The 27,313-nt window shown below is 39.3% G+C and overlaps 1 protein-coding gene across 2 annotated transcripts in view; it reads left to right on the top strand.

Moving 5' to 3' along the window:
• Window positions 1-612: 612 nt before the first annotated feature.
• inpp5b (inositol polyphosphate-5-phosphatase B) overlaps window positions 613-27,313 on the top strand; it is a 28,446-nt gene continuing 1,745 nt past the window's right edge. Inside the window, exons 1-20 of one of the 2 annotated variants that reach the window (XM_021324641.2) lie at window positions 613-631; window positions 827-869; window positions 1,133-1,230; window positions 2,026-2,055; window positions 2,182-2,292; window positions 2,981-3,124; window positions 9,758-9,848; window positions 11,662-11,832; window positions 16,234-16,335; window positions 16,608-16,722; window positions 17,326-17,442; window positions 19,360-19,547; window positions 19,719-19,830; window positions 19,914-20,023; window positions 20,676-20,811; window positions 22,506-22,616; window positions 22,765-22,930; window positions 24,935-25,170; window positions 25,271-25,378; window positions 26,466-26,550. In XM_021324641.2, coding sequence (XP_021180316.2) covers window positions 1,158-1,230; window positions 2,026-2,055; window positions 2,182-2,292; window positions 2,981-3,124; window positions 9,758-9,848; window positions 11,662-11,832; window positions 16,234-16,335; window positions 16,608-16,722; window positions 17,326-17,442; window positions 19,360-19,547; window positions 19,719-19,830; window positions 19,914-20,023; window positions 20,676-20,811; window positions 22,506-22,616; window positions 22,765-22,930; window positions 24,935-25,170; window positions 25,271-25,378; window positions 26,466-26,550 — 2,206 coding nt within the window. In that variant the 5' untranslated portion in view covers window positions 613-631; window positions 827-869; window positions 1,133-1,157. Of the gene's footprint in view, window positions 632-826; window positions 870-1,132; window positions 1,231-2,025; window positions 2,056-2,181; window positions 2,293-2,980; window positions 3,125-5,010; window positions 5,138-9,757; window positions 9,849-11,661; window positions 11,833-16,233; window positions 16,336-16,607; window positions 16,723-17,325; window positions 17,443-19,359; window positions 19,548-19,718; window positions 19,831-19,913; window positions 20,024-20,675; window positions 20,812-22,505; window positions 22,617-22,764; window positions 22,931-24,934; window positions 25,171-25,270; window positions 25,379-26,465; window positions 26,551-27,313 lie in introns of those variants that run through there. The other variant, XM_012878747.3, reaches the window with a different exon arrangement.

Genomic DNA, 27,313 nt, shown 5'->3' with positions numbered 1-27,313 from the left:
AAACATCTGGATCGTAAAAGAGCAACCAGGGATGTCGGGCCGCGCTGAGCTGCCGCCGGGCGGCGTCTCCTCCTGCTGGCCGCTCGGTCAGTGATCCCCTCGGTGAGGGCGAATAACTGGGTCACTCGAAAAAACTCCTCTGCGGATTCTCGTAGGAGAAACAAGACGCGCTACCCGAAGTTGTCTCGGTTCTTCGCCATCATGGACCAGTCCGTCGCAATTCAGGAAACTTTGGGGAGAGAAGAAAACTGCATTATAGTATCCTTTTTTATCGGGGATTCAAAACCCGGATCGCCAGCTTCAAACTCGCAAACTGGACCGACAGATTCTTGAGACAAACCCAGGTTGAGGCCTGTAAGATTTAGCAATGACACTTGTGTGTTTGAGCGCTTTTCTTTTTCTTTTCTTTTTTTTCTTTTAGCCAGCATGAGTCGTTTGGTTTGTGGTTTAGATCCAGAGTCAGCCTGAGCAGTTCGCACAGTTTAGAGCAGAAAAACGGGTTTGGTCAGCAAACAGTTCCCCAAAATAGCCTCCCTTCGGCCTGCAGTTCCGCATGTTATCCACAAGATGGCAGCTTTGTATCGCCTGCTCCCGCTTTCTGGTTGGGAGTGGTAAAGCAGCTGTGCAGCAGGTACTGATGCAGTAATTTATAAACATAGATTTTAATTAAGGATGTAGCTCTTAAAATGTGTGTGCAAATAGTTAATATTTTGTCTTGTTTGCCAGAAGGGTCGAATGAAAAATAATAAAAAGACACTATTACAGTTTCCTTAACTGAATTGTAAACATGCTGCCCAATGCGATATCTTGCTTGATGATTTCTCAGAAAGCCGACTGCTGGGACTGGTAGAGTCTGCAAAAGAGCATGCGTAAGTTTAAACAACAAAAACACCAAAAAAAAAAAATAACATAGCTTTATCAAATAAAAGCAATAATGTAAAAAAAAAAAGTGTACCACGGTTCATTATACTTGTGTAAAAACTAACAGCTAAAAGCTGCAGACAAAAACCTCATCCAACATTTAGATTTTGAAATGTTTAATTTCTTCTGAATCACAAATGTAACTGAAACTGACTGAAACACTGAGATGCATCTAACATTTACTCTTGTCATTCTCTGAAATTCCTTGCAGCATCTTTATTTACACCCATCGAAGAATGGCCATTACAGCTGAGGATGTGTCACTTGAAGACATCATGCCCATTTCCCTCGATTTTTCCGTGGTTGAAGGTAAATTCCTCCTGGGATTAAATATACGGTGCTTTGCAAAAGTATTCGCAACCCTGGTATTTTTCAACTACCGTCTTCAGTGTATTTTATTGGACTTTTGTGAATGTGTGGAGCCTAGGGTTGCTGTCCTGCTGAAAGGTGAACTTCCACCCCGGTCTAGAGTCTCTTGCAGCCTCTAACAAGTTTTCTTTCAGGATTGCCATTTATTTAGCTCCATCCCTTTAACGCCGACCCATTTCGCTGTCCCTCTTAAAGAAAACCATTGTCATGGCATAACGCTGCAACCGCCATGTGTCACTGTTGAGTTAATGAGCTCAAGTTGATGTGCATTTTAGGAATTTGCATATATGCAAAAAAAAAAAAAAAAAGTTTCAGACTTGGTCATGTGACCAGCACACCATCTTCTACATTTGCTTCCACCCATATAATGCTTGTGGCAAGCACTAAACTATATGTCTTGTTGTTTTCATATGTAACAAAATAAGTAATAACATAATAATAATAACATAATAACAAATAAGCTTGTGCAGAAGCGTAAATCATTTCCTTTCCACTTGACAATGCTGTGCTACTTTGCATTCTGTGCTAAGTTGTTTTGATCTGTTCCATAAAATCCTAGCAAGATATATTGAAGTCTGTGGTTGTAATGTGGAAAAAGCTCGAGAGGTTCGTATACTTTTGCAAGACACTTGTACTCTTAATTGTGTTATCATTGCTTTTAAACTGAAGAGCAAAGACTGTTGACCCATATCTACGAAGCGATCTGACATGTTTCTCATGCTGCATTCTCTATAGTTTCCTCACCAGAACAGCTCGTGGTTGTGGGTGAGTTGCCCTCGTTGAGTTGACGGCTCAGACATGATATCTTACATAACCGATCTACCGCATAACAATTCATTTTGCATTCTGTTTTTTTCCCCCCCCCCCGCCGTCCTCTGCATCTGATCGTAGGCTCAGATACCCGAGTGAGAATGAGCTTCAAGGATGAAGAATTGGAGCTCAGGCTTCCGTTCGGGTCCCACTCGCGCCTCTTCCTCTGCGAAGTCAACAAAGCGTGGAGTGGTAGGTTGAAATGCGTGCGATCTGTTTACACGACGGCCAGCGTTTGACACAGTCTTAGAGAAGTTGGAGAAATTTTGAGGAACAAGAAGAAAATCAAACACTATTCAACTATTTATATAGCGCCAATTCACAACACATGTCATCTCAAGGTACTTTATAAAATCAACGTCAATCAAAGCATACAAACAGATTGGTCAAAAAGTTTCCTGTGTAAGGAAACCCAGCAGATTGCATCAAGTCTTGACAAGCAGCATTCACTCCTCCTGAAAGAGCGTAGAGCCACAGGCGACAGTCGTCTGCATTGTCGATGGGTTTGCAGCAATCCCTCATACTGAGCATGCATGAAGCGACAGAGGAGAGGAAAACCTCCAGCAGAACCAGGCTGTGATATATAACAGATACTTATATAGAATAATCTTGTCTGAACAAAAGCACCAGCGTTAGACAGGCCTCTAGTTAAAAGGAAGTCTGCGTTACCAGGGTTGTGTCACATTCACCACAAGCTTGCTACTTTAACAGTGGGAGCATCACATGACCGATGCATAACGACTCGTATGTCGTGAAGGTCCCTGTTGTTTTTGAAGCACTGAAAGTAGAGATGCCCATAATCTCCTGGGAAAGAGTTGAGCGTGGTAAGGAACATTTTTGATCCCGCTTTCTCTTGCTTTCACTGTCTGTCCTCTCTTAGATGCTTGCAGGTCGCCCACACAGGTCCCCAAGTTTGAGTGGCTCAACAAGTACAAGAAAGCCATCAAAAGCCAGGCGGCTGTGAAGCAAGCCGGCACGCCGCTGGAGGCGTTTTCCGATCCAGTCAACCAGCACCAGAAAATAGGTTTGTCATCTCCGTTTTATTTTTAAATAGCTCGGGCCTGGGCCATTGAACTCCTGACACGTCTCGTGACGTCAGTGCAGAGAGAAGAGTCTCTTCGGTTGGCAACATTATGCTTTGTGAGCTTGCACAATATAGCCGGGTGATATCGGGAAAAACAGCTTCCTTTGGATGAAACTGCTTCATCCACTGCTTCTTTTAATGCTGTAACATAATCATCCACTGAGAGAAATAGAAAAATCTCCCATGTTTAATTTGAGTGCAGTCATTCATTCAGCGGTGTTAGGGGAAAATCCCAGGTTGAATAATTGTTTTTTAAGAAAGTCAGCAGTGGGGCATAGATTAGTACCCCTACTGTCTATATTTTGTCCAATCACCTTTTGCTTTTTGTCTATAAATGTCACATGGTTGGAGCATAGAGCGTGAGGGACCTTTCAGCATTCCACTTTGCACGATATAGGTCATCCATTCCCAACTAATGTTCACCCCGCAGGTTCTCTGTAGTTTTTTTTTTTTCTGGTTACCGTGATGACCATGGCAAAGATTTGATGTTGTATCTGGTAAGCCATGTATGCATTGATTTGGCCATGTGTTTTAGATCAATATCCTGCTGGCAAACCCGAGACCACCTATTTTAATTTTCCTGCTATGGGCCACGAAGTTTTTATTAAAAATATCTGTATTTCAAAGAGCTGTTGATGCCATTCAATCCATTTTCTGACCTGCTTAGTCCCTCATGGGGTCGCGGGGGTTGCTGGTGCCTATCTCCAGCGTTCCACCGGGCGAAAGGCGGGGTACACCCTGGACAGGTCGCCAGTCTGTCGCAGGGCAACACAGAGACAGACAGGACAAAGAACTATTCACGCACACACTCACACCTAAGGACAATTTAGAGAAGCCAATTGACCTAACAGTCATGTTTTTGGACTGTGGGAGGAAGCCGGAGTACCCGGAGAGAACCCACGCATGCACAGGGAGAACATGCAAACTCCATGCAGAAAGGCCCATGGTTGGATTTGAATCCAGAACCTTCTTGCTGCAAGGCAACAGTGCTACCCACAAACTTTTTTTCCAAAACTGCAAGCTCTTAAAAAAAGAAAAAAAGAACACGTGCTCCTTGAAATCTTTGAAGGGGGCGGAGCGTTCCTGGGTCTGCGTTGTGATTGGTTGGGAGGATGTAACGATGTAATACTAACCTACATGGCTAGAATGCAAAGGGAAGGAATTATTTTATTGAACCCTTTATTGACCCTTTTTTTCTATCATCGATATACGTTTATCGATCGATATATATTGTTATTGAATTATCATCCAGCCCTAGTTTAACATCTACTCAATGGCTTTTAATCTCACAAATTATTACAATTGGGATGTGAATGTTTTAGATATTCATAAAAAATTCAAAATTCCCCTTTTGTCAAAATGCCATGTAATTTCTGAAAGTTTTATATCTCTGGACTTTGGGTTGTTAATGATTGCACACCCCTGTTTTAAGACTACTTTTTTTTCAATGTAAACAGAAAAGGTTGCGTCTTACTTTTTTATTCAAACACAGTGCTTTCATTTCTTGCAGAGATAATACACCTGTGTTTTTTTTGTTTTTTTTTTTTGCATGCTGCCCCTGACTCCTATGCAAAACAAAAAACAAATGCACAAACCCTACGTCACGCTTGCAACTTTATGTTAATACCCTAAACAGAAGAGGCGTTCTCGGTATCGTTCCTTCTCCTCCTCCTAAAATGCACTAACTTGAATTCCTCACGAAACATTACTGGCATGAAGCACTTCCCATTTGCATCATTGCAGCTCGTTCAGCGTGCTTCTATTTTTTTTATCTCTCTCTCTCTCGTCCTGCGGCAGGGCAACGCAAAAAAAAAAAAAAAAAAAACACCACCTCCTCCTCCTCCTACTACAACGCTAGCAATGGGCAGGTCTGAAACACAATTGCACGTCGGTCCTCCGCGCAGAATGCGTGGGAGCGGCTCAGGGACATGTCTGGGATGACGAGAGACTCTGGTATGAAAAACTAACCCCGCAGCTTCGTTTGTTGATTCCGAGGAGGCGAGCGTAAACGCAGAAGGAGCAGCCAAGCCAAGCTGAGATTGGCTAACTTGTCCCCCCCTCCCTCTCTCTCCCTCCGGCTAATGCTAGCAGCTGCTAACGCGTTAGCCGATGAGGTACAGCGCTTTGCGGGATGCAATGTATGCGGAACTGCGTCGCCTTTATTGAATGTTTCATCCTCTCAGTAGCGCCGAGGTTTGCTCCCAGTACACCTGTTCTGATTTTAAGCGAATGTTTTGTGGACGTGGGAGGGTAGCAGCTAATGCTAGCAGCGTTATTGTGGGTTTTTGGTGGTGGATGGGTGGGGGGGCACCTGTTGTGGCTGATGTTGCTCAACGTGTTCTGTGTGGTTGAACGTTGCTGTCCTTCTTTCACGCGTTTGAATAGCTGTCAGCCTCTTATTTCCTGTCCTTTTTTTTACCGTCACTCCACTCCTTCTTTTATCTCTTTTTTCGCGTTGTCTATGAACTTTGTTCAGATCTGATCGCCTCTCTCTCTCTGAGAGAAAACAAATTCACTTTAATTACCATTTAAAGGCATGTAGGTTTAGATTGGCGGCTGTAAATGAAGTCAGGAAGCATAATCTGGTTTATGTTTGTAAGGTATAGCAAGAGATGATGATGATGATGATGATGGGGGGGAGTTGTGTAATCTTTTGAACCTGGTGCAGTTGTAGTGACAAGAGGCGGTTAATGTTTTAATACGGAAGAGAGTGAGGGCTGACATTTATGCTGACTAGAGATTGACCCGCTGATAAAAGGCAGCTTAGTCAGACCTCAGCCGGTGTTCCTCTCCTTAGCTGGAAGTTTAGATCAACCCTCCTCCTCCTCCTAGAAACGCTAAAGCTTGTGCAGAAATGTAATCTGACGCAGAGGAAGTCCGTGGTGCAAATGATTGTTGCAGAGCTGTTCCACGTTTAGTAGTGCACAAAGCTGTCGGGCCTGATGACACTACTACTAGTTAAAACACGAGACGCGGTTTTCCTATTCATCTTAATCTGAGCTTAACAATTAATCACATTTGCAATATAATCACAGTTTAAAAAAAAAAAAACGCAATTTCCAAATCGCAGAGGTCTGCAATTGTTGGCTATGTAACAATAAGTGAATCAGAAGCGTCCTTTAGGTGTCGGTATTATGTTTTAAAGTGGGTTTGCCTCCACATGGAAGGGAAGACAGTTGCAGCTGTGAGATAATATCATTTTATTTGTTTTAGAGTTTATATAATCATACTGTTTTACCAAACACTTTCAGGACTCTCACCACAGCATTAAGTAGCGGTCAGTCAGTTTAATACATAGACTTGCTGCTTGGTTGCACTTTATGTTCAGCAAGGATTGATGTCAAAATCAATTAAAAGCTGTTCTCTTGAATAATATTTGGATTAATAAAAACATTGAAAGTTTTTTGTTACAAATGTCTTTCTCTAGAGGCCATTTTGTTGCTTGTGGTTAATGCAGAGAAAAGTCTAAATCAAATCGCAATTTTGGTTTAAATATATTGTAGGCAGAACGCAATCATTTCTGCTCCGTGTTGAGACGCAGCGGGTCTTTAAGCACCTAATCTGCACAGCGATGAAACAGACTGATTTGTTGTTTGTATGTTTAAAAAGACACGATAAATTAAACTGAAAAAAAATAATCCCATTAAATCGCAATATTAAGATAAAACAAAATCGCAATTAGATTTTTTTTCCAAAATCGTTCAGTCCTAGTCTTAATCACAGGTGTAACGTAATTCACAAGAGGTTGAGCTTCTTTGATTTTTCTTTTTGGGTTCTTGTCCTTGAGATGGCGAACGTTCTGGTTGTTGATCACGGCCGTTGATGCAATATCGTCGTTCCCTGCGTTTCAAGCAGCCACTGAAGGTTATATTATATATTAAAGGTAGAGCGGATGATTTTCTTCCCAGAAATGTAGGTAATGTACCTGCTCTTCCGCTCCTCAGAGAGATCGCGTAGGGAAAAAAATCCCAATTAGGGCTGGGCGATAAATCGATTTAATTGATTCATCCAAATTTATGATTTTTTAAATTTTTTTATTTAAGATTTAATTTTTTGGAAAATCGAGATATTATTCTGCAAATGCACTTGGGCTTCCATTAAGATAACAACAAGCAATGCTGAATACATGTTGAGGAAAATATACTGTCAAAATATTGTAAAGGGGAAGCTTTTTTTAACCATAAGCGGAGAGACTAAATTTATTCATTTACTTTGGTTTAAGTTAGTTTGAAGTTACACCAGTGAAGTGAAGCCTGTTCTTAGCTCATTGTGCAAAACCGCTAGCAGCAAACATTTTGTTATATTTGAATTTTTTACTATGACAGGTTCGCCATCTGGTTTTAGTAGCATTTTTCACAGCTTGTATTTAGTTGCACTTTGACTTCAGGTCAACTCCCAGATAAAATGCTTGACATAATGATAAATTATTAAAATAATTTTGTTTTTGTGAAAGAGGATGGAGGAAAAAAATTAGCCATATCACTCAGCCCTACTCCCAAATCCACTCTGGTCTTATTTCTTTCTTCTGAGGTCGTCTTCTTCTTCTCATAAACTTAAGACAGCTTGAACTAAAGCAACTGCGTATTCTCCTCGCTGGTATAAACCATCCATTTAGCTGTCACTAAAATCATAAAACAAGCGACTTAGCTGATAGGCCATCCTCTGCAGGCTGCTTAGCTGAGCAGATAGCCTACCTAATTAATCAGCTAATATCAGCTACTTGTTATTCATCAAGGTTGGGCTTTAGTCTGAGGGTTAGATTGGGTGCTTTTGACCTGGAAAGGGGCTCCTCAGGAAGACCCTTCGCCCCAGAATGCTCCCAGCTGCTCCATTGTGGTTTTTAAAATCTTACTATGACTTTAATAACTACAAATACAAAACAATTGTTAGGGAAAATGGTATTTAAAAATGTATGATCAAATTGCTTTTATTTATAAAATAAGTAAAATATAATAGAAAATCAAATATTCCATACAGCTACTTTTGAATTATCAAAAATATTGCCTCTTTTGATGGTGGGGCATAGACTTTGAAGCAAAAATAGACTAAAAGCATGCTAAATTTAGTCGCTTCTCAAGTGTTCATTGTGTCAAATTTCGTTCCTCTTTTACCTTTCTGTTCTCCATAGACTCACATAGCAGGCTGATATTAGCCGGTTAAGCAGTCTGCTGCGGTAAGGCCTGCAGTCAGCTAATATAGCCGGTAGTTCCCAACTGCTGTTTTAAAACAGGGGCACCTATATAAGAGAGACAGGATATGATACCTCAGTTCTTACACAATGTGTCATGTTTTTTTTTTGTTGTTGTTTTTTTCCAACAAATATTGGGGCAATGACTCTGCTGTAATTCTTTTAGGCTCCATACAGGCAGAAAAACCTCGCTTACGCAATCACCTTTGCTGAAATAACGTTGAAAATGACTGTACATTGGTAACACTAGTGCAGAAGATGTTGCTTTGGGGGTAGTACAACATTTTTATGGCAACCTAACTAATATGGTTAGTTGTTAATGAAGATTTATAAGTAAATGTTGTAGGATTCCTCCAGGAAATGTTGAAAAATTCAGTTTTGTGCTTTCTATAATTGCTGAAAAGTATTTGTTTTTTCTTGTTTCCTTTATGAAAGTTTTAGAAGCCCCATGACCATATTTATCGTACCTGCAGAGTTTCTTGAGAGGTTTGGTCCTTATTTCTACACAATAAGCCCATTTTCTTACTAAAACTGCAAAGTAACTGTAAAAAATAAGTTATTTTGTGATCAAAGCTGTGCAAACAGAACAAATAAAAGCTTGATGCCTTCGCGCTGCCAGCAAATGTGGCTTGAAGCAGCAATTGCCTCAACTATGCACTTAAAAACTATTTTAATACAATTCGTAAGATATTCTACATTTAATATGGGAGTGGATTAAGATATTGTACACATCAAACAGTATTAGTCAGATTAGGACATCAATTCAACCACTTGCATGTGAATGTTATAGCTGTTTCATGTCACTACAGTTTGTTCTTGGAGTCTGACATGGCCTAATATTGTGCTTTTAATTGTCAAACACAAACCACTGCCCTTCAGGCTATGAGGCTGCACCGTTGGGCAGATGCATTCCTAGCGTAGCCCGCTCATGACTTTTAAGTTTAATTTCCTCCTCCAAGTGCTTGGCATTCCCCTCTCAGCGGAGCTAGCTGTCGTCTCTGCCAAGCTGCAGGAGACAGGGCCCATGCTGTCTCATACTTCACACTCGGCCATTAAACCCAGCTACTTAGGATGCAGTTACTCTGACTCGACTGCGAAAGATAGCCTCAGACGTCTGGAGCCATCAGCTCAGCCCTGGGTTGACAACGTAAAGATTAACGGCGTTCTGTTCCATCATTAGGATTTTGATCCCCCTCGTATTAGTTTGGTGAGCGAGCTAATTTATGGCTCCAGAAGGCGTGCTAACATTTCTAGTCGTGTTTTGGGAAGGTGCAGCATGTTATCCGGCGGTCAGTTTAGCCTTTATGTTGGTAGTTGTATAACGGATCGTGCTAAAATCCTGCATGTTGTTTAATTTGGTTCTTCTGTTTCATCTCTACTCACAGAGAAGCCGTCGGAGAAAAAGGGATCTTTAGAAAAGGCGAAGAATTCTAACAGCGTCACACAGAAGTCCAAAGGGAATCCCAGCCAAGATAAGTAAGTTTTTTTTTTTTTTCGTTTTTTTTTCTTTCTCTTATTATGGGTTTCTAAAGCCTGGTTCACACAGCCAGATGTTAAAATTGTCGGCCCATTTCAAAAGCCCGTGAGACAAAGCACACAAAAAGATTTTACTCCGAATCATTTGGATTGAGATCAAACGTGAGTTTAGAGTAAATAAACGTGGACGACCAGGAAGAACAATGGCAACAAAAAGAAAAGGCGCTGGTTAAAGGAGTGGCAACAACGCTAACGGGGGCTCGACGTTTGCTGTACTATGATATAGAGGTGACTTCTGTTTTTTTTTTAATTTTCTTCCCTCACCTCGCTTTCTGATTGGCTACATGTCACATTCAAGAGGCTGCCTGCTCGTTTGCCCTCGGGGAACACCCAATACGCTAGGATGTCAGGGCAAGACAACCAAACATGTTGAATACCCCCGATTGGAGGTCGGAGGAGTCCCGACGTTCTTCCGAGCGGACCAGATCAGTCTTAACGCACCACACATGGCAGGAATATCTCTAAAGCTCACGTGAAGAGCCGCCTCGATAGTCTGGGCCTGTCGGAAGGGGATGATCGGGGCAGAAATTGGGCAAATTATCCTGCAGTGTGAATCAGTTTTTATGAAGTGATGGTTGAAGTTTTAGAAAATTCCCCTCCTGTGCTGAACTTAACTATTCATTTTTATATTTTAGCAAATCAGGATGCAGCAGAGTTTATTTATTAAAGTAATTTCATTCAAAAAGTGAGACATGTATAGAGTCATGCAACGCAGAGTGTAGCATTTAACACACATACCGTTAAGTACATGGGCGTACTTTTGAGAAGACTAGCATTTCGGTATAAAAATCCTGTTACTGAAATTCTGCTCTTTTTAACCTTATGGTATGGTAAACATTGTCTAAGGCACTAAATGTTCAGTTTTAATTAGCTGTAACCCATTAGCATCTAAAGGAACGGCAATAAAGTCTTAGAATATATCCAATAGTTTTCACTTTTTGAGTAGAACTACTAAAACTAACCAGCTTTTCGACCATGTCCTAATTTATTCAGATGCATGAGCTCGTTCTGTTTCTACTGGCATCGTGTTGCTGTAAAACCAAAATATGAGGAAAAACAAAGACGCTGTTTGTGGTCAGGTGTGTGTTTTGTACAGATGTGCCACTGCCTTATCATTAAAAGCCCAGACATATAAACCTGCAGGAAACGGGTCAAAGGGCAACCACGATAATAGCTGTAATACGTTTGTTTGTAGCCTTTCTTAATGCAAATGTGAATGGAGGTTATAATTTAGCTTTAGAAAGATTTCAAGATCTATGTCTTCATATTTTAATTATTTATAACTGGATCAGCTCCTGCAGGAAAGGGAAAAAAAATCAAAATATTTTGATGCACTTCAACAAAACACAAGTCAGCTTTTTTGTTAAACCTGGAAGCTTTTTTTTTTTTTTTTTTTAGTCTGGTTTGTCGGGGCATGAAGGTAGTGTTTGGTTACAATAGATTCCTAGAAGATCACACTTCCCAGGTGTATTGCATTTTTTTCCTCTCATTTAATATTTCATAATCACTGCATCTATGGTGCAACTATGAGGTACAATATAACATCTCTGTTGTGCAAAATAGATTCTCTTGCGTAGAGAAGACAATTCTTTTGGAAGCCAGGCCAGAGGCTATGCTTGCTACAAACCAGAAATGTTTTAAATTCAGCTACGCTTTGTTTTATGTTTTTGGTTAGACTAAGCATTCCTCAGTTTGAGGAAACGTTTCCACCTTGTTGTCCCTAAACCGTCTGCTTGTACCTTTTGTGACGCAGCCAGAGCATATCAAGTCGAGAGGAGCGGGATGATCTGGTGCGCTCGTCCAGCCACACCGCGTCAAACAAAGCTCAGATTCTGGCCATGCCACAATTCGGCCTGCGCGACAATCTCATCAGGTGCGAGCTGCTGAAGAGTGAGGACTTGTACACCTATCTGGAGAATTTCAGGTATGAAACTTGCTCTATTCAGTCATATCTTGCGATTGTTTATCTGCTTTTCCAGTCGAAAGGCTCCTATGCTTATGCTTTAACTCTTCTACATCTACATTTATTATTTGTCCACAGAATTGAGCAATGCTTAATTAGATGCACCAGCCCAGTGTGTTACTATACCACCACTCAGTATGCAGCACTGACTCTCATTATTAAGTGGATTTATTTGAATATGTTTTTTTCCTGAAGGATACTCAGCACATGAATTTAACTAACCATACTGCCCCCTACTGGTAAATCTGTGCAACTTATTATTATTATTATTATTATTATTATTATTATTATTATTATTATTATTATTATGACATTACATTTTTAAATATGTTTTTTTATTGGGTCTGGTAAGACATTTGAAGGGCTGTCAATGGAGCCAACACTTCCATTTGTAACATGATTATTCTATCGTTCAGCCGCCATGCCATGGGAAAATCTTCGCTGTACAAGTGCATCTATATAAACTTGAATATCATCTAAAAGAGTAATTTATTTTCTTAAATAAAATAAAAAGGCAAAGCTCATTATTTAGAGCTAGAGGGGGTGTTGTTTTTCTGTTTATATTGATGCATATGGCTTATGGTTAATATAGTCCTAAAATTCAGTTTCTTTAAAAAACTGTACTATCCTCCTAAGACCGGAGAACTTTAGCCCAAACACAGGCATTCAGACACTGGGAAAAAGGCTGAAAAAAATCAGTTTCTCATCATACATGAATGTTTGATGAGCCGTCAGCCTCATTTGCAGATCGGTCAGGACAGAGAAAAATATATGTTGGAAGAAAAGCTGATCATTTTCAGGCATCAAAAAGTCCGTGTTTAGACTAAAATTACCGGGTCTTAAGCGTCTGTTATAGTAGACAAACACAGAAATATTTTTTTTTAGTTTTAAATGTTATTTTATGGTCATGTCGCAGATGTCCAGACAGTCGGTACTCTCCCAACAAAGAGGGAAAGCCGCTAAAGGTCATTGTGGCTGTTCAGACTTCTGGATCAACAGTTGCTATGGAGTGCTGGGTGAAAGTAAAAATGCGAGGTGGAAAAGAATGGGGATGGGCGTGGCCTTGACAAGTTTGTGACGCAAAGCCCATTCAGTTTCACCAGGCATGGTCTGCAGCTGGAGTCAGAGCGCCAAGAGCCTCTCACACCCAGATGGCTGCATCCCAGGCTTCTTCGGGTCCGGCGTGAAGTTGATGATTGGGCGAGCCTTGTCATCCTCTGCTGTCGGTTCATTAAGTCCAACATTCTAAGAGCACCTTTACCTTTCCTCTACTGACAAGTTGTATGTCGATTTATTTGTTCAGCAGAACTCGGCATCTGGCAAAAACACGCCTGGTTTAATGACCATGGTTTCACTTTGCTTGATCGGGCAGCAAAAACTGTTCTGGTCAAACTCCCGTAGAGAATCTATGAGCTATTGTGAACAGGAAGATGAAAGAGACCACACCCAACAATGCAGACCAGTATTAGAGCAACCCAGGCTTCCTTAACTCGTCAGCAGAGCCACAGGCTGATGGTCTACATTCCTTGTTTCATTAATGCAGTAATTCAAGGAAAAAGGAGCCCTGAACAAGTATTGAGTGCAATTACAATGCAGCACAACAAAATAGTTTTCAGTAGACCTACTTTTTTGTATTAAAAATATGTTTTATTTCATTCATGTAGTATCTATTTAAAAAAGCAGAATTTTGTTTTTCACATTAGCTGTAAGCCATAAAGAAAAATAAAGCTAAGAAATAAATGCTTGGAAAATGTCCCTCTGTGGCTTGAAGCTCTGAATAATGAGTCTCATTTTTGCCAGTTGAGTTAAGGAATAAAATAAACTTTTCATGAATTATTAGTAGTAATTGATTGAGATGCACTTATGTGTTTTTTTTTAATTTATTTTTAGTTTGAAATGGAAAGTTGGTAGCCCTGTTGTCTTGCAGCTGGAAGGCCGTGAGTTCAAATCCCGTCTCGGGGTCTTTCTGCATGGAGTTTGCATGTTCTCCCTGTGCATGTGTGGGTTCTCTCCAGGTCTTCTGGCTTCCTCCCACAGTCCACAGCCCTTAGGTGTGATAGTGTGTGTGTGTGTGTGTGTGTGCGTGCAATACTCCTCTGTTGTCCCATGGTGGGGAGACTGTAGCAGCATGTAAGGGAAAAAGTCCACAGCAGAAGGGGGAAAAATACTGTACTTATTAAAAATGGCATACTCAGATTAAATGAAATGTGCAACTGAGTAGAATGACTTAAAAGTGTGCAAAATTCTCATGTTTATCATACACAAGGTGATGGAAAATGTGCAATTAACGGTAGCAATGTAAAAAACTTGAATTTGTTGGGAGCGTTGATGGTTGTAAAGTGCAACCATGGAGTCAAAAATCTTCAGGAGTGCCCCAGCACGCCAAAAGATCTCGGTCTCTGTTTCCACCCTGTGCGACTGCATAAAGAAGCAACCTCTGCTTGAAGATCTGGGCTATTGAATAGAAGAAAACCTGTTTTGAATCCGGACCTGCAGTGAAACTCTGAGAGGAGATCTAAATCTGGTCTAAAGGTCTGGTTCTCAGCGTGTCCCAGTCGAGGTGTTTTTCAGTGTTACTCTTAATATCTGATGCCGATGTCGGTAGGTTAAAGTGTTCTCAAGCTTATTTTGTAGCCAGGCGGTTCTTTCACTGGGTGGGTTTCTGTTTTGCTTCCACTTTAATTTTCTGGTTTCATTGTTAGGTTTTCAGTTTGTCGTTTAACAGTTTTAAAATGTCAGATTGGAGAGAAAGGCGAAGTAAAACGCTTTAATATCCATGTACAACCAGCCAAGTTGTTTCTGGGCTGCACAAACACATTAGAGATAATCTGCTGATATTATCTTGTATGTGACGTACAGAGGGACCTGTTGACATTTACATCAAAGACAGAAATGTCTCCCGGGTTGGCATTGGCTGAATTATTACATTGTCTCAATCTGGTAACCTTCATTTAAAAACATCCCAATTTTTTTGTGAAATTTGTGTGTAACACGACCCAGAAAAGCAACATGAATTATTTAGGCTGCTAAAATAGCTGAAAATATATAACAACTAAATCATTATTTATATTTAGTTTTATTCTTCCACCCATCCATTTTTATACCTGCCTAATCCATAATCAATTAATTTGAATTTATATAGATAACATCTTTCTTTTTGCCAATGCACTCCTTGGGCTTTCATGAAACTTTATCAGCCCCAAATAAGGGAAATTGTTTTGGTTATAGCATGCAATGTTTAATACTTGTTTAGGAAAAATATATTGTCAAAATACTCCAAAGGGGAAGCTTTTTTTTTACCCTAAGGTGAGGCAGTTTAATTTATTTATTTTTTAAAGTTACACAAGTGAAGTAATGCCTGCTCCTAGATGTATACTGAAACTAGCTTAATACCACTAGCAGCGAACATTTTGTTATATTTTTATTGTTTACCATGGCAGGGGCCGCCATCTTGTTTTACAAGCACGTTTTACATATAAGATTTAGTTGCACTTTGAATTCATCTCATCTCCTAGATGAGATGAATTAAAGGCACTTTTAAAAAAATATCTGCAGTTTGTTCTTATGAATGGAAAGGTGAAACAAATCGATTAATCAGCTTTGATATAATAAACCCAAAGATTGTAATTTTTTATCTCCCAGTACTACTATGCAGGTTTGTGATTGGCTGGTGCTTATCTCCAGCTTTTAGTGGACGAGAGGCCGTGTAAACCCTGGACAGGTTGCCAGTCCATCAAGGGCAACGCAGAGAGAAACAGGAAGCCTGAGCTCATGGATTTTCAGCAGTAGTTTTAAATCTTGTAAAAAAAAAAAGGGAGGATTGATGTAGCTTTAGTTTCCACACAGTGATGTTTGTTATTTTGCAACTGGAATTATTTCCACATAGCTGAAATTGTCTTAAGAGCATAGAAACATTGTGGGAGTCTTCTTTCAGCCAACAGACCGGCAGCGTACAGAAAAAGGTGGGGGAGGGGAAGCGCTTTACTGCTCTGATCCATAAAATTGAGGAGAACTCTGGTCATGCAGGTACTGTCTCTGGGCTCAATAAATGGACTTTGAACCGATGGCAACTTATTACGACATAAAACTCACTTTAATGGCAGGTTTTTCTTTTGCTGCTGTCGTGCGTCCTACAGCTGGGTGGAAAGAACTTCAAAGGCAGTTTTTTATCATGAGCCGCTACATCGGGTTGAATCAGAACCTGCTTTGGTTCATATGCAGTGGTTATTGGTTAACTATTTGGAAATGTGGCCCAGAAAGGCCGGTAGATTGTCCAGTAGGCATTTAGACTTCCAGTCAGATGGATCAGGTTAAGCTGCGATTGTGATAATCATTTTTTTTTTCTTTCTTCTCATGTTTCAGCTTCTTTCTTGGCACCTACAATGTGAACGGACAGAACCCAAAGGAGAGCCTCCGTCCATGGCTGAGCTGCACTCTCAAACCTCCCGACCTATACTGCGTGGGGTAAGTCACATCCATCCTGCTGGAGAGGAGCTCTTCTTAATCCCATTTCAAAGACAGACGTTTCCAGCTCAATCCTTCGACGCTTGCAGCTATTGAACCTGTTTGGATGCAAAGGGCATCCCCACCCACAGACTTCAGCTGTGTATGCACATTGATCCTTCCTACATTTCTATGTGCTGCTTTGCTCTGAAGAAGTGAAAAAGTTTGCTCAACACAAGTTTTGAAACTTCTTTTTATTTATTTTTCTCACTGTCTGCCCTTTTTTTTTCTAGTTTCCAGGAGCTAGACCTCAGCAAAGAGGCCTTTTTCTTTAATGACACCCCCAAAGAGCAGGAGTGGACGAAGGCTGTGTCTGAGGCTCTGCATGCAGACGCTCAGTACGCCTTGGTAAGCAGCTCTCCGTTTTCAGTGTTGGTTTTATTGCCCTAAATAAGGACATGTCTGTATTCACTGAAAAGTGTTGTTTTTGACATTTGCACTAGAAGATTGCTTCACTGCATCCATTACATATTTCCTTTTTTGGGGTTTGAGTCACCAAGTCAGCCCACAAATAAGTTTTAGTTCATTTTCGTTATATTGGCTTTTGCTCATTTCCCCTTTCTCAGAGTGCTGACTCTGCCTTGCTGGCTTCCTCATTTCAGCGCCACTCGTTTATTCATCTTCACAATTTACAGGATGTGCATCAGTGCTCCTTCAACGCTTAGCTGACCTGCTTCTGACACGGTTAACAAGTTATACAACAAATTTGTTTGTCATGGTTGATTAATGCTGGACTCTTTAGCAGGGCTACTTAGCGTCGTGTTTATTTTCATGCACAACTATCTCATGATCTGTGATGAACATTTCTGCTCATTATTTTATTGAAATGAGACGCTGATTGGACTGAATGGCCTAAAGCTCAATACTTTCGTATCTTGTTTTGGTCGTAATCAGAGCTAAATAAGTATTTGCCTTCAGTTGTATATGTAAACCTGTCTTTTGGTGCTTCAGGTGAGGTTGATCCGTCTGGTGGGCATCATGCTGATCTTCTATGTGAAGAAGGAGCATGCAGAGTTCATCTCTGATGTGGAGGCTGAGACTGTGGGCACAGGCATAATGGGAAGGATGGTAAGAACGGCTCTGCTCAATAGAAAGGGCTTCAATATCATGGTGCTTACTGCATGTAAATAGGCTCAAATAAAACAATTGAGTCATTTAAATCAATCTTCTCTCCCTCTTTTGGACTGATAAATATCATACTTATTTATTCTTGATAATTTAAATGTTATATTTGGTCGTCCATATTAGAAATGTTGCAATGCAGGATTTTTGGGGTCCGATTCAATCCACACATCCATACTCTAAATTTCTGCTGTTACTGATGTTAACAGATCCAGAACTTTTGCTCAAATATTTAATTTCAGTTTTGCCTAAAATGTTGTGTAAGCTAATATGAAACTAATCAGTCAGTTAAAGTTACACCACTGCAGGTTTTGGCTCAAATCTACCCGTGCATTCATATTTACAGTATTGATAATTGCATAACAAGCAAGAGAATGATCGTTTCATGTGTAATGAGGACATTATTTTTAATCAGCTGAGTTTCTAAACGACATAAAACGAGGCAGAAACAAGTGATTTTAAAATGTAGTACTTTATTGTTGTTGCTGTCAACACTGTTGTTTTTGGGGATGTAAAACATGTATAAGATGGTCGGTAAAGTCAATAAATGTTTAGAGACCCACTGTCTCCCTCGTTTTACACACGCAAATTGCTTTTAACCTGATATGACGATCAGCTTTGTGCACGCTAATTATTTTGCATGTGTTGTAACAGGGGATGGGTACCAAATTCGGTACTTTTATAGGTACTACCGAGGACTGATTCACGTAAAATCAGACTGTACCATGTTTTGGTACCTAAAAGCATCACTGTGACACCCGTAGACGGTGACACCGAGGGAGTGGAAGAGTAGCCGATTTTTCATGCCAAACATGAACACAGCATTGCAGGCAGAAGGGCGTAATGACGTCAGCAGCCGCTGGTCATGTAAAGAAAGCGTGGCTGATGGAAAGCGGTCGAAAGTATGGGTCCACTCTTCAAAATGCGTTGAACACTTTGCTCGCTGCTGTATTTGTGAGACGAAGTGCAAGGCCAGCGGCAGCAAAACTAATCTGAGGAAGCGGCGGGTCGCTGCTGCCAATTTAGCGAATTTCTCGCTATATTAAGCGACTTTTCCGACCCATCCAGCGACCTTTTTCAAAAAAGTGACTAGCGAAAACTCTAGCGACTTTGTTCTGTGTTATTGGTGATTTTCCGTGAAAACACTAAACGTTCTGCAGCTAAAATAATTCCCTCAATTTTATTCGCACACAGCTTCAATCCCTTATTCACCTCGAGCTCTCTGTGTGTCTCTAATAACTGTTGTTTTGGTAAAAATGGGTTTTATGTTGTGTGGATTCAGGCAAAGTATTACAATTATTTCATAAGGTTAATTTGTAGCTCCAATTCAAAAAAAAAAAAAAAAGGTAAAAAACAAAGCAACTGGACTTGTTTTCCGTAGTTGAAGACGTTTCGCTTCCTCTCCCGGAAGCTTTCTCAATTCAAAAAGTCTGGAGTAATGATGAGTAACAAGCTTTATACCATTACCAAACAAAGGCCTGTAATGGCTTAGATAGCATGCAAATTCAACCGAAACAGGACCACCCCTTAGTAATGGGCGGTCGTAAAAACCATTAAGCCAGCGGAATGGAGTCATTCCAGTTGCTTTGTTTTTTACCTTTTTTTTTTTTTTTTTTGGAATGACCATGACCTGGATGACTGAGAATCTTCACCAGCATATTGTAGCTCCAAACAAGTTTATATATTAAGAAATGAATATGTTAAATAAAAAAATGTAGAGATTATATTATTAAATTAACATTTACTACTACATAAACACAATAAAGTATCAAAAGTGGGTTGAGTACCTTTTTGTCTTTCATTAGCTGACTAACCACATTCTGACATATTCTTTAACCTGGATTAATCTTCCGTGCTTCACAGGGAAACAAAGGAGCCGTGGCGATCCGTTTCCGCTTCCACAACTCCGACATCTGCGTCGTCAACTCTCACCTCGCTGCACACGTTGAAGAATACGAGAGACGCAATCAGGACTTCAAGGATATTTGCAGTCGTCTCCAGTTCCGGCAGCTCGACCCAACACAACCTCCACTCACCATTATGAAGCACAAGTGCGTAACTCCTTCACCGTCCTCCATTGTTACGCTGTGAACCAGGATGCTGTAGATGCAAAGATGCCATTTCGTTGCCGCATCAACCAGATTCATCGTTGCCAATGTGGATTTGTTGTTTTCTGTGTAATCTGGTTTTCTTTACATTTGTGCCCGTGCTTCTTTGATCAGCGTTGTTTTATGGATCGGGGACCTCAACTACAGAATCAGTGACCTGGACGTCGAAAGTGTGAAAGATCTAATCACCAAGAAAGATTTTGAGACACTTCACTCTTATGATCAGGTGATTGACAATTATCTAAATGGTCCTAACTTATAATTTGTGTTTCTGAATGGTGATAATGATCTGTTCGTTATCTTCCTCAGCTCAAGAGACAGATTGATGAGGAGGCTGTGTTTGTTGGCTTTGCGGAAGGAGAAATTGATTTCCAGCCCACCTACAAATATGACACCGGTTCGGATCAGTGGGATACAAGGTATTTCCAGCTGTAAAAAGAAGCATTTCCCAAAGTTTTCTTTAAGAATATTGGTTTTAAGTAGGCTCATGTTCCCAGTCAAAGTTTAAGGACTTGCTGAGTTTGTTAAAAAACAATCTATTTAGTTTATCCTGGAAACAAAAATTGTCTGAAGTCATTTATCAGAGGCTTTTGAAGACATCTTTGCTCAAATTAAATTTAGTTTTTCTAGGTATTCACAAAGAGAAATGCAAAATAAGCCTTGTTGTCAGTAGTTACATGGACACTGTGTTATAAGTTTCATCTAGAGTGGAGATTTTTAAAAATCCATGAAACATTCATTTGGACAAAAAAACACTTTATCATAATTTTCTGACTAAATAACAGCATTATAAATTATAATAGCCTCTTATTGGCCTTATTTTATTAGTTTGGCCTCCCAGGTTTGCACTGTATATTAACAATACATCTGAATACACCTTAAAGTTGCTTAAACATTGAGTTGAAAGTCTTTTCATACAGTTTTCTAATATTTCAGAACTTAATTGAGTTAATTGGCAATGATAGATTTTGAACAGATGCATTCGAAAATTATATATATATTTTTTGTTTTACCCTAAATGGTAAGATTGACATTTTTACCATTAATGTCCATTTATTCCCCTGGATTCAGTGAGAAATGCCGCATCCCTGCATGGTGTGATCGTATCTTGTGGAAAGGGAAGAACATCCAGCAGGAGCATTACCAGAGCCATATGGATGTAAGGGCCAGTGACCACAAGCCTGTCAGCTCCTTGCTCATCATTGGGGTAAATGCTTCAATCATCTAACTCGTTTCATGTTTAATTAATTTTCTTTGGTTTGGGGCTAGATGCATTAACCTCAATAGTTGACATGCATGTACATATCGCTTTAATATTTCACTTAGTCCTAAAATTTCTTCTCAAACCCTTTTAGCTTGCGCTCTGTCAATGCAGTATGTTGAAAAGACGTAGAGAATTCTTTACATTTTCGTTAAAGTCGTGTTCAGAATTGTCAGTTCTGATATTTTAATTCAGCTCCTTTCAAAAGTTGAGAAATGCATTGAGAAAACTGATGAGAATTGGCCGAGCACATGGCCAAAAGGTGCCAAAGGGTAAATGTTACACATGGAAAATGTTTTTTTTTGATTGGCAGTAGCCCGGAGACCTAAAAAAACAGCACTTTACCTAAAGATAGGTAGATTTTAAAGCGCTCTGTGGTTAACCTGTAAATTTGCATTATTGGAGAGTAAAGTAAGAAAATTACTTTTCTGGTAGCTTTCAGGTGGATTTAATTACAGTCCATCACTGTTACAGTGAACACAGAATATTTTACTGAGACATGCAGAGGTTGAGTCAAACACGGCTGCAGTGAATAGAAACAGCGTTACTATGCTGAACCACTCCATGTTTTACGTGCGAGAGTTTAACCGCACTGAAGGTAGCTGTCAAAACTTTATTTTGCTGACACAGTCACCACTCAGACGCCACAAGTTTGTGTGCTCTGTTTTCTAAAGTCACTATTTAATTTGGTCCTAAAAAGTCCAAACTAATGCTACGCTTGTGTGGGTTGGAAAGGACTTAAAAATATTGATATACAATCAAGCTCTCATTTCACTTAGACCCTGAGGAGGGGAAAAAACCCAAGAGGGATGAAAATAATTTGGGGAGAGCGGTTATTGATTTATTTTACAAACTGCTCCTTGCTTGTGAGCAGACATTTATGTTGTGACAGAGGAAACTTAAAAAGTCCAAACCGCTCTTCTTATAGAGAGAAACGGAGGTTAACGCCATCCTTTTCTGTGTTGTTAATAAAACGTGCTACACATGCCTCAGATGTTTCTGTTAAAAGGCTTCAAAAGATTAAAAAAATGTTATGGTCAACAACAAATTCAGTTTTGTTTAAAACAGTTATGCTGTGGCGTTACATGTGCCGTTTCATCATACAGTTATGGCATTGGTAATAGCATTTTATAAAGATTTATATGAGAAAAGTGGGCTTTAACAGCACTCATCTGCTTGGTAAAAAAAAATGTACCGGTTGATAGTGACTGAACTTTTACGCTTTAAACGTGCTGAGGTTTTTGTTTCAAAAATAAGAAGATGGAAGTTCCTATTTAACCCTTTAAAGCCCGATACGGGTAATTGTGAGGAAACTTCACATTTTTTAAAAAGAAAATCTTTTTGGTTGTTTTAAAAAAAAAATAAAACGCCAGGCTTTCAAACTTTCTTTGTATCGTAATTGATACGTGAGACCAAAAAAAAATATATGTTTTCTTCATGTTTTCTGCATTCTTTTTTAGGGGGTGTAAAATATATTCATTTGTATGTTGTATATTGTACGATCAGAAACATAGTGACTGTTGAAGTGGTAGAGTTCTCAGAAATATTTGTATCAAAAATTATGAATTTGGGGTTAGTGTTAATGCTATTGTCCATCAAATTAGATTTTTATTCTGACTCCATTCATTCTGTTTCTACAGATCAAAAGAGTAAATAGTGAAGCCTACAAGAAGACCTTTGAAGAGATTGTACGAAATATAGACAAAATGGAGAATGAGTGTATTCCGTCTTTAAGCTTGTCCCAGCGAGAGGTAAGCTTTCCCATCCTGTAATTTGTACTTAAATAGAAATCATACTATCCAGAATTACAAAGGCTTCTCATTGTGCTGGTTTACTATACTTTGTGCAAACCACCTGTAAAAATACCTTATTTGAGCCCTGAATTTGTTTTTCTTGCAGTTCCACTTTAAGGATGTGAAATTCATGCAACATCAGGCAGAGCGCCTGAGCCTTTTCAATGATGGGCAGGTCCCATGTCAGTTTGAATTCATCCAGAAGCCGAATGAATCCACGTACTCCAAGCCCTGGCTCACAGCTAACCCCTCCAAAGGCTTCATTCCTCAGGGTGAGAGACCTGAACACTGTAAATTAAGACTATTACGCTAGGGTTGGACAATGTATAGAGATTTTGAAAATATTTAGATTTTTAAAAGGGATAAAAGATGAATTTCAGGGACCGAGTGGTAAGGCATAAGGACAAAGGTATAAAAAATATTCTTTAAACTTTCCAATTTTTTTTTTATTACAAAAATCCACAGAAAAGCCAATAATTCAACAAATCTAGAAAAGGGTCCTACAAAAATGAGGTCAACCAAGAGAAACTTAACTAAGGCTTCATTATAGCCCGATAAATACAAATACTGTCCTTCAAAAAAACACGTTTAATACTGTAACGTATATTAAAACAAAATTTTAAATATGTTTCATCAGGACACAAGATAAAGAAACATTTGTTTTTTATCACTAAACTGAACAATTTAACGATATTTAATTACATGTTCAGAAGAGACCAACAGTGGAGAAAATAGCTAAAATAACAATCCTGACAATACTGGCAGTTTTGGGGGGTTTCAGACATTACTAATTGGAATTTATCGTCAAGATATTCTTATCATGATAAGAATGTTATTGTTTTTTTGCAATAACAATAAAATCATACGATAAAGGCCGAGCCCTACATGCATAAAAATCATAAGTAAACATCAAATAAAGACAGTTAATTATCTAAACAAACATACAAGCTGTTTACCAAATGTGTGCACCCATATTGGCAAACAACTATTTAACGTCACAAAAAAGTCAAACTATAATTAAATAGACTGGTGTAAGACAATATAAATGAAATGCATACTAACACTGATAAATGACTGGAGGAACCTCCACAATGAACCTACATTCTTTATATGGAGATGGTCAGTGTTGCGTTATAATTATACTTTTATGTAGACGTGTAGGTTATATAAAGTTGATCCTTATATTTCTCTACAGCTGTCTGTTAAAAAAAATTGCCATTTGGGACAAAAATTTGATTCAGAGATGTTTTTTTTTTTATTATTATTATTACTTTATGGAAAGAAAAGCATATCAAGAGAAATATCGTATATCGACATTCAGCCTAAAAATATCAAGATATTATTTTTGGTCCATATCGCCCAGCCCTACATAGCTCAAGTTTAAGGGTTAAATATTATTATTTCTCTTTCTCATACATGCCCTTACAATTACCTGACTGAAAATGAGTTTTCCTGTTTGAAGCTGTTGCCTTTATAGGCTCCATTAGTCAGTTCATGAGAGAGTGATTGCTTTCTCTGGACGCTGTCCACCTTCACCACTTACTCGCTGTCGTTCGCCTGGCTAATTTGTTGAGTCTCTGCTGCCATTGACACATTAGGAAGAGAACACGGGCTAACTTCAACATTCATAGCACTTAGAATTGTGTTGTTACTGAAAGATGCTATATAAATAAACTTGCCTTGCCTCAGAAGACGTTACACCTCTAAATAAACGACCTGTACTGTCGCAGCAGCAGATGCTTTCTCTCTTCTCCCATGCTGGTGCATAACACTGGTGTCATTTCATCTAGGCACCAGAGGGGGCAGACTCCTGCAAAAACTCTGGAACTTGCGCTATTCTTTAACGAGGAGCCACAGATTTGATTTTAGCGAAACATCATTTCATCCCAATAGCCATACACTGCAAAAAGGGAGCTAAAAGTGAGTAAAATTTTCTTGAAATTAGTGTATTTGTCCTTGATTTGGGCAGGTAAATAAGATTATTTGCCAATGGAATGAGTATTTTGATAAGATAATTATTAAACTGCACTTGAAATAAGATGGTGGAGATCAATTGTTCTTATTTTAAGTGCAAAAATCTTATTCCATTGGCAAATAGTGTTATTTACCTGCTCAAAACAAGGAAAAATACATTACTTTCAAGAAAATTTTACTTTTAGTTCCCTTTTTGCAGTGTAACTGTTATGGCATCCCAGTTGTGGCCTTTTGCCTCAAATGTACATCATGGCCGTTGCCTCCAATCTTCTGAACTTGTGTCTGCATCTCTTGTTTTCCAGGTGGTTCTACGGTCATTGAGCTGGAGGTCTTCGTAAATCGCTCCACAGCACCAGATCTAAACTGTGGTAAGCAGGAGATCGAAGATATTCTGGTACTGCATTTAGAGCGAGGCAAGGACTATTTCATTTCGGTAACGGGAAACTATATGCCAAGCTGCTACGGTACTTCGATCTATTCACTGTGTCACATGAGGGAACCCATTCAAGACATGCCAAAAGAGACCCTTCTTGAGCTGGTTAGCACCCTCTTCGAATACCTGTTTTTCCTTTAATTTATTGCCATTTTTTTCCAAGTGTTGAACAAATGTGCATTTTTTTTATTATCCTGAACGTCAGGCTGAAAAGTCTCCAAAAGACGATACAGCAACCACTGAAAAGCCTCTTGACATTCCTAAAGAGCTTTGGATGATGGTGGATCATTTATTCCGCAATGCTCTCAATCAGGTGAGGAAAGGTTCGATGGATTCAGCTTCTGTGTATCTATGCTGCAAAGATATTTGGTCAGGGATAAGCTGAGACATTGTTTTGTCTTTCATTATTCGTGTACCAGTCTGTTTTTGTCTCATTTTTGTTCTGTGGTTACAGAGAAAGATGCCAGACTTTATTTGTTTTGTTACTGAAAAGTGCTATATAAATAAGCTTTCCTTGCCTTATCAAGTTAAAGGTATATAAGGCTTTAAGTAACCATAAATACTAATTGCCTATATATGGAGGCCATGTAGTGTGTCCCAGTCTTCCTGTGGCACTCTGACAAGTTGCCAACTATAGAAAGTATTCACAAATTCAAAATTTGCCAACATAAAAACAGATATTCTGAATTTTTTGCATTGGTGAAAATCTAAATAACTTTGAGCATGTTTATGAGGTAAAAAATAGAGCACTTGCACACAGATGACTGCCTCTTAATGTGGATTTGAGTGAATTTACTCTTCTTGCTTCTTATTGGGATTTGATTGAAAACTGTTTCATCAAAGTTAATAATTTAGGTCTTAAGATAGCGGTGTCCTGATACCGATACTAGTATTGGTATTGGGCCCGATATCAGGATCAAGTACTCATACTCGTACTTGTAAAAGCAACCTGGTACTCTGAACCGATACCAATTTCGTGCTTGATTTTTATTTTATTTTTTTTCCTCCTGGGCTGAGCTACGCTGCAATTTAAAGGCTAGATGCCCTCTATACCAGGTAGTGTTGCTATACACAAAGAGGTTGTTTGCTGACCCTCCAAAAGAAAAAATGAGAGAAGCTATAACTAAATATATTGCGCTTTATGATTAATCGTTTTCAGTGGTCAGTGATATTGTTAAATTATTTGTGATCTATCAGTACCAATTTGTTAAGTACTCAGTATCGGTACTTGGATTTGGCAAGTATCTAAACTGAAGAACTCGTATTTGTACTCTGTCTGGGGAAAAAACTGGTATCAGGACACCCCTATCTTAAAATAAATTTAGTTTTATTGTATTTGAATGAAACCTAAAGTTAAAAATGCAATGGTTCAATAAATCAAAATGTGTTTCTACTTACAGGAGGATTTATTTCAGCAACCTGGACTTCGGACTGAATTTGCTGAAATAAGAGATTGTCTTGATTCAGGGATGCCAGATTCTCTTCGTATCCTTTTAAAATTGTCATTAGTAAATGGTAAAAAAAAATAAATAAATAACCCCCCCCCCCCCTTCAACGACCCCCCCCCCCCCCCCTCTCTCCCCACCCCCAGTCAAGTTATATAATTACATCAAATGTATTTTCTAAACTAAATAAAACAGGTCTATATATTGTCCTTTTATAACTCAAATAACACAATCTTATGTTAACTTTCACAACACTGTCATTTCTGTTACATTTTTGTGCTCTCTGTATCACCGACATGCAGATACTTGTGCATACACTTCCGCCACTAGACACTGACGACGCCAGAAAAGATGACGCAGCCACCTGCAAAACAAGTTCAACTATCTGCGTTTTTTTTATGTCCCCAGAGTTGTGAGGATAGTAGCTTTCAGTCTCCTGCTAGTAGCAGCCACAGCTCTCCTGCTTGTATCCCACAGTAGCTACGTTTACATGGTACAAAGTCATCAGAATAAAGGGCCGATCGGAGTAAAATGCTTCATGGAATGAAATCATAATCCGAACGAGAGCGGTGGCGATTATGCCGATTTGATAATCCAGATAACGTGCATGTAAACGCTTGTCAGGATCAAATTATTGTGAATGTGACAAATTGACCAGAGTGCGCCCAAGTTAAACGTGACGTATTTCCACGTTGGTGAGTGGCGTAAATGCGTCTGGAAACAAAACTATCGCTAAAACGATAAAACCTTTGCGGGCGAAAAATTAAGAGCTGACTCAGTAACGTTCCATAATTAGAACATTT

Source organism: Fundulus heteroclitus, chromosome 3 (assembly GCF_011125445.2).
Source record: "Fundulus heteroclitus isolate FHET01 chromosome 3, MU-UCD_Fhet_4.1, whole genome shotgun sequence".
NCBI lineage: Eukaryota > Metazoa > Chordata > Actinopteri > Cyprinodontiformes > Fundulidae > Fundulus > Fundulus heteroclitus.
Note: the sequence above shows the minus strand (reverse complement) of the source record. Positions and strands in the feature narration are given on the sequence as shown.